Consider the following 19,219-nt stretch of genomic DNA (forward strand, 5'->3'; position numbering starts at 1 on the left):
GAATACTGTCACTTGTGCCAATAACTCCTCTTATCCCGTTGAAGGAGTTGGACAGATTGTGCTGAATGTTGCAAATGGCAACACCTTTACACTTTTTGATGCATTGTATGTGCCAGGGATCAAAAAGAATCTGCTGTCAGTCTCCGCATTTGCCAAAACAGGTTTGGTTGTAAAATTTGTGGATGACAGATGTACTGTTCATGATCTCTCTTGTGGTGACATCATTGTAGCATCAGGTTCACTATGTCGAGGGCTGTATAAGCTCAATATGGATGGCAAATGTGTAGAGGATTCAGCATGTGCTATTATGGATACGCAGGCTATTTCAAATGCAAAACTGTGGCATGCACGTTTTGGTCATCTGAATTTTGCAAGTTTGCTGCGCCTGCAGAAATCTGAAATGGTGTCTTCTTTGCCTAAGCTTGAGGCACCTGTCAAGCATGTTTGTGAGGGCTGCATATTGGGTAAAATGCAGCGTGCTTCCTTTCCCAAAGATGGATCAGTGAGAGCTGAACGCAGATTGCAGCTTGTTCACAGTGATGTTTGTGGTCCCATGCAAACTCCATCATTTGGAAACTACCTTTACTTCGTGACTTTCATTGATGATTTTACCAGGCATGCATGGGTATATCCTTTGAAGGCAAAGTCCGAAGTGTTTTTGTGCTTCAAACAGTTTTTGGTTATGGCTGAAAATGTGTCAGAAAGTAAGATGGGCACCCTCCGTTCAGATCGAGGGGGGGAGTATATGTCTTCAGAATTTAATGCATTTCTGGCTGAGCGTGGGATAAAACACCAATGTACAGTGCCGTATACACCACAGCAAAATGGTGTGGCTGAGAGAAAAAACAGGTCTCTCATGGAAATGGCAAGATGTATGGTTAAGAGTCAAAGTCTACCACATGGTTTTTGGCTTGAGGCTGTCATGTGTGCCACTTATGTACTAAACAGGTGTCCCACCAAAGCATTACAGGTTGTCACTCCATATGAGGCTTGGCATGGCCGCAAGCCATCTGTTGGCCATTTACGTGTTTTTGGTTGCCTGGCATATGCATTAGTGCCTGTGCAACATCGCAGAAAATTGGATGACAAAGCTGTCAAATGTATTTTTGTTGGATATAGTGCTGAGAGCAAAGGCTATCGTTTGTATCATCCACAGACAAAGCGCATTTTGGTTAGCCGTGATGTTGTATTTGCGGAAGATGCAGTTCAGCCCTTGGTTTCATGTACTAAGGAGACAGATATCAGCTCACGTGATGTCTATGATACATTGTTGCCTCTTTTCAGTGGTGCACAGTCAAGTGCAATACCTCATGAGGCAGTTTTTCAGCCTATGCAGGTTTTAAATGATGGCACAGATCAGCCTATATCTGATGCAGATGTGCATGATGCACTTGAGGATGAGAGACAAGAGATTGAGGGCTCTAGGAATATGCCTAGATGGCTGGTGCAGACTTTGCGTGACAGCAAGTTGGATGCCCCTTTGTCTAGTCGCACTCGTTCTGGCTCTCATGGTGCCTCTTATGCGTCAGATTGTTATGCATTGGCTGTTTCTAGTATGTGCGATGAAAGTGAGCCTGTTTCATTTGATGAGGCACAAAGTTCAGAAAATTGGATGGCTGCTATGCAAGCAGAATACGATGCTATTATGAAGAATGGTACATGGTCTTTATGTGACTTGCCTCCTGGCAAGAAGGCCATTGGCACTAAGTGGGTATACAAATTGAAGCGTAAGCCTGATGGCACAGTGGATCGCCATAAGGCTAGGCTTGTTGCAAAAGGTTATGCTCAAGAGAAGGGCATTGATTTTGATGAGACTTTTGCTCCCACATGTCGTATGACCACTGTTCGTAGCATCTGTGCATTAGCAGCTCATAATGGTTGGAATGTACATCAGCTGGACATAAAGACTGCGTTCTTAAATGGAGATTTGCATGAGGAGGTGTATGTATCGCAGCCTCGTGGTTTTGTTCAAAGAGGGCAGGAAAACAAAGTGTGCAGGTTAAAAAAGGCTTTATATGGTTTAAAGCAAGCTCCACGAGCTTGGTATGAAAAAATACATGCATATTTGACTGCACATGGGTTTCAGAATAGTCCAACAGAAAGCACTTTGTATGCTAAACGTGTGGATGGTGTACATCTAATCATTGCTCTCTATGTCGATGACATGCTGCTCACAGGACCAAATGAGAGTCATATTGCTGATTTTAAGGCTGATTTGAATGCCTCTTTTGAGATGTCAGATTTGGGGCATTTGCATCATTATTTGGGGATACAATTTAAGCAGTGTGATGGAGGTATTGCTTTGTGTCAGACAAAGTATATTGAAACATTGTTGCGGAGATTTGGCCTTGAAGACTGCAAGCCTATTGCTACTCCAATGGAGACAGGTTTGAAGTTGAGTCTTCATGATGCTGGAGATCACTTTGATGTCACACTCTATCAGACAGCTGTTGGTTGCCTCATTTATGTATGCATTACGAGGCCAGACATTCAGTTTGCAGTCTCACAGGTGAGCAGATTTATGCATAGCCCAGGCATTAAGCATTGGCAGGCAGTGAAGCGTATCTTTCGCTATTTGAGTGGTACTCGGCATCTTGGGTTGTTTTATCCCAAGGGGGGATCATTGCCGCCAGATTTACATGCTTTTTCAGATTCTGACTGGGCTGGTTGTTATGACACACGCGTGTCCACGAGTGGTTTTTGCTTCATGCTTGGAAGCTCATGCATATCATGGTTGAGCAAGAAGCAGCCTACTGTGGCCACTTCTAGTTGTGAAGCTGAGTACAGGGCAGCTTTCACAGCTACGGTTGAGTGTGTGTGGCTCAGACGCCTTATGGCTGATTTGGGTGTTGGGCAGCCATCTGCCACCACCATCTTCACTGACAGTCAGAGCGCATTGGCAGTTGCGCGGAACCCAGTGTTCCATGCTCGTACGAAGCACATTGAGGTGCACTACCATTATGTCAGGGAGAGACTCTCTGCAGGAGAGATCAGTTTGGCTTATGTGCCAACACAGGATAACCTTGCAGACCTTTTCACAAAGGCTCTGCCTCGTGAGAAGTTCGAAGCTTTTCGCAAAGCTTTGGGCTTACTCCCTTTTGTGGATTTGTCCACATAGCTAGACACTTCCCTATACATGAGTGCTAGCTCTTGTTCACCGCATCACTCCAGGGGGGATTTGTTATCATATTATAGTAGTGATGTGTGTGAACACACTTAGGACCGCCGGGGCACTTTTTCCCTCACTAGGAGGTTTTTTCCCCCGTGCATTGTATATACGCCCATTATCTTCTAGGGCTTGTAATCTTTCATTTTTGGCACTCATAATACACTACTGTGTTGTGCTCAAGCTTCCTCATCTTCTTGAAGTTGTGTGTGCATTCCTGCAACCCTAATTCCAACATGATGTAACATTTTGGTCTCGTAGGTCATTTTGGCCTTTTTGAAGATGTTAATATTACTTTCTTTCTTTCTTTCTCCTCCCATCGAGTAAAGCGTGGGTCCTCCGCTTTTGAATCTCTCATGGCAAAAGATCAACCATCTCCTTCAGTTGGATGCCTAGGGCTCAACACAAGTTAGTCATGGGTGTCCCCACCAGCACTCACCACAAAACTTGAGTTTTATGGAGAGACGTTTTTGAGACATGGGTTCATTGAGGGGCCGAGGGTACTTACAGATGCACGTCACATGCTATGTAGATAGCGATTGGCCAATTGAGAGTATCTTCTCATCACCTTAGGGTTGATTCTAGCAGAGCTGAGGGCGTCTCATGAGATGCACATATATGTACAGCATGCATCGGAGGACAAGGAGCACTATTTTTTCAGTTGCCCACCCTACCATGAGATCCGAGGAAGATTTCTCTCTTTTGGGATGGATTCTGTCCCCTCTCACATGTCATGCAGTATGAGGACCAGAGATGTTTAGGCATGTAAATACAAGAGCTTCACCATCACAGAGAGGTCATGCTGAGGCAGCACTTCCAGAGATAGAGCCAGCAAGACACTGCTCAGACCTCCATTACAGATTGCACATCTGTTCACTTCAGAGGCTGCCACACAGGTATGTGACCGTTTGGGCCCCTCGCACTCAGGGGGTCACTAGAAAGAGAGCCAGATCCATTCTAAGGGCTAGACGCCCCCGACCCCGAGCACCCCGACCTTTTTACCCATCCGGGATATTCTCTGTTGGCATGAAGTGCTCCCATCCCAGGCAAGAGATATCACTACAGCTATCCGATCCGTGTTGATGGACGATGGCATCATTAGCTGATATTCATGGCATATGGTGACACATTTTGTAGGGGGTCACTAGAAAGAGAGCCAGATCCATTCTGAGGGCTAGATGGCCCCAACCCCCTGAGCACCCAAACCTTTTACCCATCCGGGGACCAGGATATTCTCTGTCGGCATGAAGAGCTCTGATCCGTGTTGAGGATGATGGCATCATTACCTGAGATTCATTCCATACGGTCACACATTTTGTATCAGCCATCTGGCTTCCCACAACATTGTTAGCTAGTTTCCTTTTTTCAGTTTTTTTCCATGACTCAATGCTCTCAAGGTTCATTGTATTACTTTGGTCTCATAGACCCTTGAGCTCGATCCATTCTAGGAGCCAAACGCCCCCGACCCAGAGCATCAGGACCCTCCACCACACAGAGATGGATCCGGGAGGTTCTCCACTGACATAACATGCTCTCATCACAGAGGCCTGCTGACCCTCTTTCTGCGCTGATATTGGTACTGGCTGAGGAGGAATCATAGGATAATCATCTACTATCTGGATGTATACACACATTGGTTTTTTCCTTTTCAGTTCCTCCATGGTTCAGTATATCCATGGTACCATTGTATTACTTCTGGTCTCAGAGACCTTTGGGGTCTTCCACAAACATGAATATAACTCTCTCTCTCTCTGACAGAGATACACATGGCAGTATGGAACTGTAATGGTTCACTATGGGTGCAGCCTGGACGACTGGAGCATGTTATGGTGGGGAGAGACATCATACTTGTGACAGAGACACATCAGAGCCCAGAGAGAGGGCTACCTCGAGTAGAGGGATTCTAGTGGGAGTCAGCATACAGGAAGATGCCAACCTCGAGAGGGTCGGGGGGGAGTAGCAGTTCTATTCAGACGGGAGCTACAGGGGAGACTGAGAGTGGTAGCACAGGATCCAGAGGCCAGATACATGTGGATCAGCTTATAGCTGTCACAGGGGAGACTGAGAGTGGTAGCACAGGATCCAGAGGCCAGATACATGTGGATCAGCTTATAGCTGTCACTCACAGGACAGGGTTATATACATAGCCTTATGTTACTTTCCTCCATCAGGATCCTCCTATGTCATTACAGAGGACATGCCAGAGGAGGAGGTGATAGGAGCCTCGCCATACACTTGTTTGTCAGAGGAGATTATGCATTATTTATTCTACACTAGGGGAAGTATTTCTTACGGGTGACTTCAATGCCCACACACAGAGCAGACAGTGTGAGGTGTATAACTATGATGACATGTAGATCCTCCACCCTGTGGATCCAGAGGAGATAGGGGCTAGTCGGGCATTAGAGGACACTGGACCAAACAGAGGACATTATGGGGACCACTTACTAGAGTTGGGAGCTAGGCATCGTCTCGCTATTTATAACGGGATGCTACAGTGGCCGGGATCAGGAGGGCTGACATGCTTCCCACATGGGGGTCATACACGGACCAGAGGCACGGTGGTAGACTACATTATGGGGTCTTTGGAGGCATCACAGCTTGTCACCTCATTCTCCATCCCACCTCGTCCTATTGGGGCAGATCATACATGGCATTTTCACTAGCCGGATCACCAGTATCACCAGCCCCCCACATACCGACGCCACACACTACCATCTACTTCACACATGACATGGCAGACATATACACTGGCAGAGTAGAGGATGGGCTCCTACTCATGGATCCCCTGGCACCTATGGATACCCTCACAGCAGCCACCTATACCTCAGCCACAGGAGCCTCAACCTACCACAGCTAGCTTCTTTACCCACTCGATGGTAAAGGAAGCTATCCGTCGCCTACAGCATGGACGGGCCGCCGACCATATGGGCCTACAGGGTGAGCATCTCATATATGCAGTAGATTCTTTGGCTCCTTTTATTGCACACCTGTTTAATAGGGCACTAGCAGAGGGTTTACCTGCGGGGTGGACGATGCACACCATTGTGCCGATCCACAAAACAAGGGATATGCTTGATCCAAGCAACTACAGGACAGTTATGGTTGCCCACGTGTTGAAACTCTATGGTGCAGTGTTGGAGCAAGAGCTTAGCTTATATGCTGAGCGAGCAGGTTTACGCTCATCAGGGCAGGCAGGCTTCAGGAGAGCTTTCTCTACCACTGACCATGTATTCACTTTGAGATGTATGATTGATCAGGCCAGAGTGAGGAAGAGAAAGCTCTATTGCTGCTTTGTGGATTTCTGCAAGGCATTTGACACAGTACCACGATAGAGGCTCTTTCAATGCCTGTAGTCTCTTGGCATTCCAGGAGATATGACATGGGGCATCTATGCATTATATGAGTAGGTTTTTGGGCTAGTCAGATGCCCAGGAGGTATGTCCGAGACTATTGCTAGCACCATTGGTGTGAAGCAAGGATGCCCACTTTCCCCCACACTATTTGGGTTATACATCGATGAGGTGGCTGACTTCATTACACAGGGAGGCGGAGATGGAGTTGATCTGGCAGGTACCTCAGTACATATTATGCTTTATGCTGATGATATTGTATTAGTGTCTGAGTCTCCAGGAGGTCTACAACAGCATCTACATGCACTTGATGATTTCTGCACACAAAGGGGTCTTACTGTGAACCTTGGGAGAACCAAGGTTATGGTCTTTCATACATCGAGACAGGGCAGGAGTCAAGTGACATTCAAAATCGCAGGACGCCAGGTGGAGGTGGTGACATCATACGTGTACCTAGGGGTTACCATCTCTACAGCAGCCACGTGCTTCACCCTGGGTTCAGCAGCCAGAGCTAGATTGACACGGGGATATGCAGCATTGGCTATGCTAGAGAGACAGTGCCACCAAGTGCATTTTCAGGAGCCCCGGACGAAGGGGTGGCTATTTGACACATTAGTCACACCGGCACTGATGTATGGAGCAGCGGTATGGGCGCCAGGCCTTGCTACCCATTGGTGACACAGATAGAGAGACCACAGGTCCTCATGATGGCACGCATGATACGCAGCAAACCGTCAGTACCTCATGACATTATCCAAGCAGAGTTTCCTGCACCTCCTATGATGGTAGAGGCCATATTCCAGACTATATGCCTGCTAGACAGATTCAGAGAGATGCCACAGGACAGATTGTCATACAGAGCTTTTGAGGCATCTAGATAGCTGGCTGAGGCAAGAGCCTGAGGATCATGGTATGCACAGGTCACACATTGGTTCTCACAGCATGGCCTAGACATGGATCATCTACCACCATTCCAGTATGACAAGCATGCACCACATATCCGTCTCTCTCATAGTGAGAGGAAAGAGTATTGAGACAGGACCTATGGCAGCTCTATACATGAGAGACATGGATATCGCCTACATAGCCTCTTCCACCGAAGATGCTGTACTACAGAGATCACTTCATGAGCACCACTGATGATGGATTTATAGAGAGGCCTAGATACATGGAGGGCTTTTTACCACACGGCTCCCGAGTAGCTATTGGTCAGCTTAGAGTCTCATCACATCGATTGGAGATCGAGACTGGCAAAGCAGCATGGATCCCCCGAGAGGAGAGGGTATGCAGATTGTGCAGAGAGGAGGTGGAGAGTGAGGAGCATTATGTATGCAGATGTAGAGCATATACAGCCATCAGAGAGATATCCCATTTTATTCAGAGAGCCACATTCCCTATGCCAGATCTTTGAGGTAGCAGACCAGCGCATACTGGGGAGATTCATTCTAGACATACAGCGTCATAGAGATACATTATTATAGGCTCACACAGCTCGAGAGGGGGGACGACAGACAATTTACAGCAACGAATTACTCTCCAGAGAGCAGAGACACTCAGAGCCCGCAGGAGACAGAGGACACCTGGCTTTTGGACACCATGCCTATACCAGAGAGAGATGACAGAGATCAGAGCTCAGTTTCACAGAGAGGGTGCGGAGGGACTGGCTCGCTTCAGAGCAGACCCAGGCATGTTCTTCAGGGAGCTGTGGACACCCCCTTCATTGATGTATACCATTTTATACCTCCAGTATGGTATAGGATGGAGCTAGCTAGGTTGCATATCATGATTGTATACTCCATGCATATAGCTTTGCATTCTCCTAGTAGTAGAGCTCCATCCCCTTCCCCACTCATTGTACTTATTGCACACCCAGATTCAGCTTTTTAGTTCAGTACTTTTTCATTTTGTTGGGATGACAGAGGATACCCCACACAGGTACACTGATTTGTCTCATAGGCCGAGTTCGGTCTTTTGGAAGACGTTAATAAAATCTTTCTTTCTTTCTCTCTCTCTCTCTCTCTCTCTCTCTCTCTCTCTCTCTCTCGCGTGCGTGTGCATGCGTACACATTTATATGACTTTCCTTGATTCTTTTTCTGAAATTTATTTGTGTAGTGTTTGGAGGAAGAGTAAAAAGGTAATTTTATGCTGAATGTGGTTTTTTCTTTTATTTCTGCAGTGGAGTGGATACCATTTTCAGATCACAATCCTGCTCCTACAGAAATAATGTTCTATTTCTGCGAGCGTGCGGTAATGTCCTTATGAGCAGTTGAGCATCTCACTGCTGCAGCTCATGCCATCTGTCTGGTCCTATGCCACTAATGATCTAGATGAAATGAACCCATTATAACCAAATTAAGGTCTACATTTTAAATAATAATGTTTGCAGCTTGTATATTTGGAAAAATAGTAATTTTACATATCTAGCAGTCCATGTGCCGAAGTATTCTTTCTTGTTTCTGATGAAGTGGTGTTATCTTGTCAAAGGGGAGCTATTGGGAATCCGTCCATTTATTTTTTCTCTGGCTTTTAACCCAAACTTCCCTATATGTATAAAGCTATACTTCCTTTTACTAGGTTAATGTGGCCTAGTTGCAGGATGATGAAAGATGAAAACCACTTGGTTCACGTAGTTCAAAGGCAGCAGTTAGCTGCACTATACCATGTTGTGCTTGGTGTGAGGTGAAAAAAATAAGAAAGAACCTGCCTCTATAGCTCTTCCACCTCCCAAACTTGGAAAAACTACCACGAACGGGGCACCACCAGCCACCGGCTGGAACACTCTCTCAACATTCGCCACCCACCCACACCATAAGACAGCTCAGAACCATGAAGGACAGATGATATATTCAGCAAACACACAACACCATACACACTGTATAAACACAGCAAATACACCAAAGACCAGGACTCTGGCCAGGATTTACTGCCAAGGGAATCACACCCTTGCGTCTGACAACCGAGCCTCTGTTTCCCAGTCCCTGTAACCTCCAGAGGGCGCCCACACCAGCAACCCTTCTTCACTTTCTCTGTAGCCTGGCTACTCTCTGTCTCCAGCTGCAACCTGCCAATTGTCGTAGGCGAGCCCCACTGTCTCCAGCCCACACATCAGCACCACTTCTGCACTTAACACACACAAAAACCCAAGGCTCCCTCTCTGGTCAGCATCCACACACTGCCTGCAATCACCGCCCACACAAGACCAGCTACTCTCACCAGAAGGCGCCCACACCAGCTAACCTTCACTCAGCAGCTCCCACTCTCTGTATGTCGTGACCAGCAGTTTCACCAACCACCAGAGCCTCTGCAAAACCTCTTCACCACGAACCCACTGCTCACCGCCGCAGCATCCTCAGATATCTAGCCCAAGCCACATCTCATGTACCCTTCCTCACAGCAGCCCTCTCTGCTGCTCCAATCATCAGGCTCTCTCTCTCTTTGCCTCTGGCTTTTTATAGCTACCAAATCAGCCTCTCACACTCTCTATGCCTGTCACTGTCCAGCGGCCTCACACTAGGCGACCACCACCTCTGTAGTAATGATACCCGCCTACCAGCTGCATTTCATTAACCTCTCTATCGCCAGCCTGTTGTAGACCACAAGTGCCAAGGCTCGTACACCCACTCTTCTCTTTTCAGACCCACAGACGGCAACCCTTCTTGTGCTTGCGGCTGCGCCAACCAGCCTCTGCTCTCCAACCTGCAGCACACGGTGACCTTCTCTCTTTTGCTATCACACCAGGCCCTCCTTACACATACCATACTACGAGCCCCCCCGGTTCTCCTCACTTCTTTGCTGCGCTCCCTCCAGACTTTTGCCAGCCACCAGCTGTTTCAGCACCACACAAAAGAACACATGGCTCTCTCTCTCTCTCTCTCTCTTTCTCTCTCACTGCGTTCTGAGCGAAGGTCCCTCCAGTTCTTCAGGGCAGCCCCAAGCAAAAGGTGACGACTCTCCTCTGTACAGTGCCTCTTCTTCGCCTGTAGCCAGCCTCACCTCTTCTCGCTGCAGCAGCCCCCCAGCAAGACACACGGCAGCCAGTCGGCTCTCTCTGGCGTTGCAGCCCACTCGCAAGGCGACTCCCACTTCTCACTGCACCCGGCTCCTCAAAAACGGCCGCCTTCCTGTCTGGCGTCTTTTTTCTGCACACCTCTGCTCCCTTTTTACGTAGGGCCTCCTCACCCCTTCTCGAAGCAAAGCTGGCCGCCACCCCAAGCTCCACTTGGCCTTCTAAATTGGCCATAGTTATATATATTTTATTTTATTTTCCAAAAAGCCTTAAACCCACAAGGTAATGGCCACCACTACTATTACAAGAGCCCCTTCCCCTTATACTTTTCCAGAAAATACCACCGCGCCGAACCTTCCAAAACCAGAGCTGCTCGCATCCTCATCATCAACATCATTCACATCAAGCCCATCAATTTCTAATCTCGATGCTCTCCATTTAGCAACCACCGGCACACCACATTATTGCCATAAAAACTCCAGATCACCAGCATTTTCTCCGGAAGTAACACGTGCATATACCAGCTTTCAACCAAACCACTCGGCCTGTACACTTGCCAGGGCATTCAGGGCAAAATTTATTCACACACCACACGCACCATATGTACATTGACCAAAAAACCCTCTCAGATTTTAGCCTGACACTTGGCATGCTTTGATTGTACTGCTCAGTTTTGGGTCTGAACCAAATGCGCCATTTATTGACATGGGTGAGGATCTTTCCCTATAGTCACATGGGACACGAAATGGGGACAGGGAACGGGGATGGAAAAGATTGAGAATGGCCATTCCCTGTGACTATAGAGTGACATGGGACGGAAATGGGAATGGGAAGATGCTGCCATCCCCATCATTCCCAAGTCTAAAAATGCCCATTCCTTGTGACTGTCTTTCCCACATGTAAGGTGAAGAGTGTATACAAGTATAGGGCTAAGATTAAAATGATTAGAGGGCTAGGATTAATGTGACATGGAGGGAAGAGGTTTTAAAAAGAACAAGGGTGGAGGTTGTGAATGGTTGATATTTTACATGCATGGAGGGCTAGGATTAAATATACATGGATGTGGAGATTTGACATGTAAAAGTGGAGATTTTCACCACATGTATACGGCTAGGCTTAGACCTTGAGGCTTGATCCCACCCTTCCATCTTGTGAGAGGTTTTTCCCTCAGATTCTATGCCCAAATTTTATTGGATTAGCCATGATTTTGTGTTTGTTCTTTCTTACTTAATAGATAATAGTAGTCTCTTTTTTGCAAAAAATAAATAAATAAAATCTTAGTGGATTAAGAAGATAACTGCGTGAATGTGTTATAGAAGCAGATTCTAGGCTATGATTGCAATCATGCGAATGACCGTCTTTTTTTTTGCAGTACGATTGGCTTGTGGCAGACCCAAATAATGTCATAGTTGTGCATTGCAAAGCAGGGAAGGCAAGTGTTTGCACAAGAGGCTGTTAAAGACTTTCTAAAACACAGAGAATTTGCTGCAATCATTTTTGTGCATCCAATAAATAATCATTCTTGTAATGATTCATGCAAGTTGTAGTCTTTCTGAAAGGATAAGGAAGATTAGGCAAGGCAGATTTGGTCAACTCGTGAATTTGTGGAAAATAAACTAAGGTTCTACAGGCGGGTGCACGAACAAGCACACATGCATGCAAGTGTACTCATGCATTTATGTGTATGTATGTTTGTATGTGTGTGTGTTCATATATGACAGTTCTTGGCACGTCTAGCTGATGATCTGGCTGCTCGTTTCCCTCGTAGAAGATGCTCCAAGAACTTTTGGCTTTTTGGTGTGGGCAATCCGGGATTCCAGGATAACTCTACATTCTTTTCTCGGGTTAGATTTTGGGCACTATGGAAAATGTGCAATGCTACCATGTTCAATCAGTCAGACTTTGATCCTTATCCCTTTTTCAAAGTGCATCTTAGACAGTCACTCCATGACAGCCTTCGAGAATGGAGCAGATTTCTCTTGCCAGTTTGAGTTGTTTCTGAGTTAATCCCACCTTGGGTTTAACTCCTTGTAATATTTTCCATAATAGAAGATTTATTTTAACTTTAAAAAAAAGTGTGTGCATATATGTGTATTCATATGAATGTACGAAACACACACACAAACACATATTTTTATTTATGTACATGTATGTATGTGTGTGCACACGCATGTATGTATATTCCAAATGTACATTTGGTGAAACCTTCAATTTGTAAGATTCTTTTAGTGTTTCATAAAATGTGGTTAAATGTTGATAGTGGTTTGTAACACTTGCATGTTCCTACAGGGTAGGACTGGATTGATGATCTGTGCGTATTTATTGTATAGTCGAGAATGTTCAGATCCAGTTACAGCCATTCAACATTATGGCGAGAAGAGAACAAAAAATGGGAAGGTCTGCTTCTGCATCCATGTGGTGATAGGTAGCTTCCAGTGGCAAAAAATATGCATGATAGTTTATTTTTGTTGGCAAAGTTAGGACATGTACTTTGTTATTAACTTTCACAGCAAAGTTCTGACGGATTCATATCTAAAATTTTGAGGACAAGAGTAGAGAATCCAATGTACTCGTATAATACATGCACACAGAACGCATCCCTTCGAGTGAGTGTGCTTTCCCCTGTGCACCTGCATTTCCCACCGCCTAGCTGCACACTCCACCTCCCCCGCTCCCCCCCCCCCCCCCCCCCCCCCCCCCCCCCCGGTGCATCACCTGTGTGCAGCCCCCCTCCCCCTTCATTGCCCTTGCTCTACTCCCCCCAGTTCTTTGCTTGTGCCACCACCCCTTCCTTCACGCCCCCCCTCTCGCCTCTCCTCCTGGCCACCGGCCTCCTCCTTCACTACCCGCCTGCGCCCCCCCACCCCCTCCCTCCTCACATTTGACTCTGCCTCTCTCTCGACCATACTCATTAGCCCATGCTTGATATTTTGGAGAGTGGTATACTATCTACTCGGAGCTGATTCTGCTCTCATGTTTCTATGTTCTTAGTATTCTATGATGAGTTTCCATGGTCAGTTTTGTATCACCCCAGTGAGAGAGCTATGTTTAAGTTTTCTTTCTGTTTTTTTTTCCATTCCATGATGAGATATGCCATGGACATTATTGTATCACTTTGGTCTCATAGGCCCATTGGGTCTTTAGTAGACGCTTAATATATCTTCCTTCCTTTCTTTCTCCCGTTTAGCTCCCCCCCCCCCCCCCCCCCCTCTTACCCTGTCTCTTGTCGTCCTAGTCAGGTGCTTATAGCTCTCGGGGTTTTTTTTCTGTGGCAAGTTTCAGCATCCCCCAAGAGGACTCCATGTCAGCCGATCCGTCATCCCCGACTGAGGCCGCCCTCACTTGCCTCTCCTTTTCAAAAGAGGATCTCATCTCCTTGCTAAATGACGGTCACTTCTTTGGAGGCCTCCACCTTGGTATGCAAGATTGTGGGTAGCCTCCCAACACGCGGGCAGTTCAGGGATCTGTTTTATAGGCAAACCTTCTTGACGCATCTGGAAAAATCATTGACATTCATCCCTTGGGGCATGGCTACTATCAGGTTGAGTTTGATTCGCCTGTAGTCTAAGACAGAGTCATGCAGCTAAGCCTTGTCGCACTGTGTACGGCCCAAGCCTCCTTTGCTAGGTGGTAGCACGGCTTTGACCCAAACATCCGATCCTTTGGTTGGCGTCTCAGGCTTTCTTGTGACAGTCTGCTTTCCAGGTCTTAGGAAGAAATACCTTCCTCCCCTCCTCGTGATAGCTGGTGCTATCAGAAGAGTGATGGAACCACCCCCCCCCCCCCCCCCCCCCCCCCAAAAAAAAAAAAAAAAAAAAAAACCGCCGCTTCCGTTCTAGCACGGACGGCTGGGATTCCATCCCTTCGTATCTACATTGCCTCCTCGAAGTTAGTACCTCACACCATTTCGCTCCCTAGTCTATGGGGGAACCCTATTTTGCAAAGAGTTGAGTAATGTGGCTTCCCAGGGCAATGTTTCATGTGCCGGCATCGGTAGTCCAGGTGGCCGTCTCAAGTAGCCCCCCCTCGGCCCCAGATCAGACCTTCCCTAGGGGGGCGGGCAGGACTGAGGCCCGAGGTACCAGAGTACCAGGACGTGACCTTGGTTGAGACCAGCACAGGATAGGGGCAGACCGCCGGCCCGAGGCGGAACCACCGGCCAACTTCCTGAGCAGAATAGCGTCAACAGGCGTGCCAACCTCTAGGCTAGCAGGATCCCAGGAGGATACAGTTGTGTCAGAGAACCATTTCAAGCATTTACCTCAGCAACCCCCCGACGGTGATGGGCCCCCCTCAGCAACACCCCCCCCCCCCCCCCCCGCCCGGTGCATCGCCTGTGTGCAGCCCCCCTCCCCCCTTCATTGCCCTTGCTCAACTCCCCCCAGTTCTTCGCTTATGCCACCACCCCTTCCTTCGTGCCCCCCCCCTCTCGCCTCTCCTCCTGGCAACCGGCCTCCTCCTTCGCTACCCGCCTGCGCCCCCCCACCCCCTCCCTCCTCACATTTGGCTCTGCCTCTCTCTCGACCATACTCATTAGCCCCATGCTTGATATTTTGGAGAGTGGTAAACCATCTACTCGGAGCTGATGGTGCTCTCATGTTTCTATGTTCTTAGTATTCCATGATGAGTTTCCATGGTTAGTTTTGTAACCACCCGGTGAGATAGCTATGTTTAAGTTTTCTTTCTGTTTTATTTTCCATTCCATGATGAGATATGCCATGGACATTATTGTATCACTTTGGTCTCATAGGCCCATTGGGTCTTTAGTAGACGCTTAATATATCTTCCTTTCTTTCTTTCTCCCGTTTAGCTGCCCCCCTCCCCCCCCCCCCCCCCCCCTTTTACCCTCTCTCTTGTCGTCCTGGTCAAGTGCTTATAGCTCTCGGGGTTTTTTTCTGTGGCAAGTTTCAACATCCCCCAGGAAGACTCCATGTCAGCCGATCCGTCATCCCCGACTGAGGCCGCCCTCACTTGCCTCTCCTTTTCAAAAGAGGATCTCATCTCCTTGCTAAATGACGGTCACTTCTTTGGAGCCCTCCATCTTGGTATGCAAGATTGTGGGTAGCCTCCCGACGCGTAGACAGTTCAGGAATCTGTTTTATATGAAAACCTTCTTGACGCATCTGGAAAAATCATTGACATTCATCCCTTGGGGCATGGCTACTATCAGGTTGAGTTTGATTCGCCTGTAGTCAAAGACAGAGTCATGCAGCTAAGACTTGTCGCACTGTGTACGGCCCAAGCCTCCTTTGCTAGGTGGCAGCACGGCTTTGACCTCAACATCCGATCCTTTGGCTGGCGTCTCAGGCTTTCCTGTGACAGTCTGCTTTCCAGGTCTTAGGAAGGAATACCTTCCTCCCCTCCTCGTGATAGCTGGTGCTATCAGAAGAGTGATGGAACCTCCCCCCCCCCCCTCCCCCCCCCCCAAAAAAAAAAAAAACCGCCGCTTCCGTTCTAGCACGGACGGTTGGGATTCCATCCCTTCGTATCTGCATTGCCTCCCCGGAGTTAGTACCTCACACCATTTCACTCCCTAGTCTATGGGGGAACCCTATTTTGCAGAGAGTTGAGTACTCCGGCCTCCCAGGACAATGTTTCATGTGCCGGCGTCGGCAGTCCAGGTGGCCGTCTCCAGTAGCCCCCCCTCGGTCCCAGTTCAGACCTTCCCTAGCGGGGCGGGCAGGACTGAGGCCCGAGGTACCAGAGCACCAAGACGCGACCTTGGTTGAGACCAGCACAGGAGAGGGGCAGACCGCCGGCCCGAGGCGGAACCACCGGCCATTTTCCTGAGCAGAATAGTGTCAACAAGTGTGCCAGCCTCCAGGTTAGCAAGATCCAGGAGGATACGGTTGTGTCAGAGAACCATTTCAAGCATTTACCTCAGCAACCCCCCGACGGTGATGTGCCCCCTCTGTACTTTCAAGGAACCCCCCCTTGCACCCCCCCCCCCCGCCCCCAAGTGAACCCTTCTCCCCCTATCCCCCCTTCACAGCCCTTGCCCATCCCTCACCCTCCATCCCACCACCCTCCCCCCTAACCTTCCTTTTGCTCTAACTCTCTCCCCTACAGCTCCCTCGGCTCAGGCTGTATCGGAACCCCCTCCTCCCCTCCCTTTTGCCTCTCCAGAGTACTCCTGCCGCCCCGAGTTGCGCCAGACCCAAAGGGGAGATAGCTGGCCAGCTTAGTTTGCCATTTGATCCATCATTTTTCAGAGCTGGTAGAGATGACCATCGTTGCCTCTCCGGTGCGGGCTTTCACTTCCGAGTTCCCAGCCCTCCCCCCCCCGGTGCTGGGGCAGCCAATTGATTACAGTTTCTTCCGATGCCTCCCCGTCGAAGGCACTGGCATGTTCAAGGAGACCGTGGCTCCCATTTGCATATCTATGGTGCTATATCACTCCAGACTGTCCACCCCAGAGAGTGGCACGATGATCTTCTCCTTCCCACTGAGTGCAGCACAAGGGACGGACTGGAGCATGGTGTAAGTGGACCAGGCAGGGGAGATGGTATCCTTCATCCTGGAGGTGTGCGTTTTGTGTTTCTTAATGTTTCAGTGGTAGTGCCACTTCCCCCTTATATAGATACCTGCACTGTGATAGGTGGAGTCCAAAGTATGCATACTCTAGAGCTCGAAAAGAGTGGTTGCACATGGAGGCCAAGATTCGTTCCCATCTTGTGTGGCTTCGTCCCAAGACCAACAGTGATTACTCTCCATCAAAACCCATGCCCAAGACTCTTTGAGTGGAGGGCAATTCAAACAGTTCTGCTTCCCACCGCTTTTAGTTATGCGGATTGTCTCATGGAACATCCACGGGTTGGGGGGCCCACAGTGCTTTCAAAGGCGTCGTGTCCTTAGAGGAGCTCCATAGAGCAACGATTGGTGGAACCATTGACATTCTCTTCATTATTCAAGCACACCATCTTTCAGAGGGATGTGGGAAGATCTTGCAGGGGAGGAGTCACACCTTTTGGTCCCACTCTTTTGGCCCGTCTGGGACACAGGGTGGAGTATGCATTTCCGTCAATGAGTAGCTATTGCCAGTAGTGTGATCAACTCAGGTACCATTGTCATTGTGGTCGCGGTGGCATGATTGGTATTTTGGCTAGCACTGCTTTCTCTCCGATCATGCACCGATTATTCTCCTTGGATGACCCTTGGAGGTATCACTCCAAATCCTGCAAAGACACTGAGAAACAAGAATGGGAGTACCCTCAATGGCCTCAGTGCATCTAGCCTTCCAGATATTCCAGGCTGAGATGCTAGCAATAATCTCCCAAGAACTGTCTAACCTTCGTGCCGGAGGGACAAAGTGTGAAAGTGGCAAATCCTGAAGACAACACTGCTGAGCAACTCCTTGCCTAACCATAATGGCCAAGCCCCTGTCAGTCCCCTCGAACCTCAGTTGAGGCCCAGACTGTGTCAACCAAATGATAGAACCAAAAGAAATGATAGCATCCCTCTTAATCCTACCAAAGAGGTGTGCAATCGTAGAACCAAACCCTCTGTGCTTCCCTGCATTCCCATAAACAATGGCAAATTGACTCCAAAACTCTTGCACATCTAGGGCATGCTAGGCAAGCACCAGTAACAGACCTCCACTGATTGGTGGCTAGACCACCATGAAGGGAAACCCATATAAAGGAGGAAATCTGTGGCTTCCTATAAGAGTGCCACAATCTCTGCCAAAATGCCCTCTGAATGTCAATCGAAATGCCGTAAGATTCCCAATGGGGTCTAAGAGTAGGGACACTCTGAATGTGTCCCAAGATAAGATGTCTAGCATTCCGCACCGTATAATTGAAAAAAGCAATGCTTTTCAAAGGATTACAAGCATCCTTTCACTCCCACTCACCGGGTCCCAAGGCAAATGTCAGATAGGGCAGCCACCATACAACCACAGGCTAACACTCTTTGTGATCATCCCTGGGGGATGGGGGGAGAGGGGGGGTGTCAACAAAGACGTGCTTCCCTAACCTGCCATCAACTCTCACCGGACGAATCTGGGGGCCCTCAATAAGGTCCTACACATCACATCTCTCTAGTTGCCATCCAGTCTGTACAGAAAAAAAGACCGGTACATCATCCTCCCTAGGCAAGGAGATACCCATAACCTGAAGAGGAACAATTGTCCCAGAGAAAACCTCAAACCAAGAATGATGACGACCTTCCAAAAAAGATCCAATAATCCAGTGGTTGGGAATGGCTGCATCAATCTGTGCAATCCTCCAGCTAGAACCTCTCAAATGCTGCGTGATATCCAATCTCTGCACCTCGGTAAGGCTCTGAAACCTCTTCCAAGCCAGCACTGTGGGGCATAGGGTCTCCCAGCCAGCCCAGAGAATCTGAAGTAATACCCCTTACCTTGTCAGGTTCAATCTGAACCTCACCCTGTGAATCCTGCAAATACCTCACAAAATCCCTGCTATGGAAAGGCCTGTGCGCTGAAAAAACCTCTTTGTTGCATCTGCCACCCATCTTAGTCCAAAAAGCCTCATTCGCATGAAACGCGAACTCAGCCCTCCTATCCATGGCCGACTGCATCTCTGCTCTAACTGTGGTCAAGAGGTCTGTAATCCAAGACGCATGTGGATGCTTTTCATGTTCCCTCTGAACAGCAGCAATCCTACGCCTAATAGCTCTCTCCTTGTCTAGAGCCTCCTTCTTCTTGGACAAGGCAGCGCTATGATAATGAT

At 48.3% G+C, this 19,219-nt stretch overlaps 1 protein-coding gene across 1 annotated transcript in view; it reads left to right on the plus strand.

The window, feature by feature from the left end:
• The window catches only part of LOC147641683 (uncharacterized), a 143,422-nt gene that overhangs the window by 69,523 nt on the left and 54,680 nt on the right, over positions 1-19,219 (plus strand). Inside the window, exons 4-6 of the mRNA XM_086812171.1 lie at positions 8,697-8,767; positions 11,899-11,958; positions 12,816-12,923. Of these exons, the coding sequence (XP_086668297.1) occupies positions 8,697-8,767; positions 11,899-11,958; positions 12,816-12,923 (239 nt within the window). The remainder of the gene's footprint in view (positions 1-8,696; positions 8,768-11,898; positions 11,959-12,815; positions 12,924-19,219) is intronic.

This window comes from Cibotium barometz, chromosome 1 (assembly GCF_041138505.1).
Source record: "Cibotium barometz isolate CiBa-2024 chromosome 1, ASM4113850v1, whole genome shotgun sequence".
NCBI classification, from domain to species: domain Eukaryota; kingdom Viridiplantae; phylum Streptophyta; class Polypodiopsida; order Cyatheales; family Cibotiaceae; genus Cibotium; species Cibotium barometz.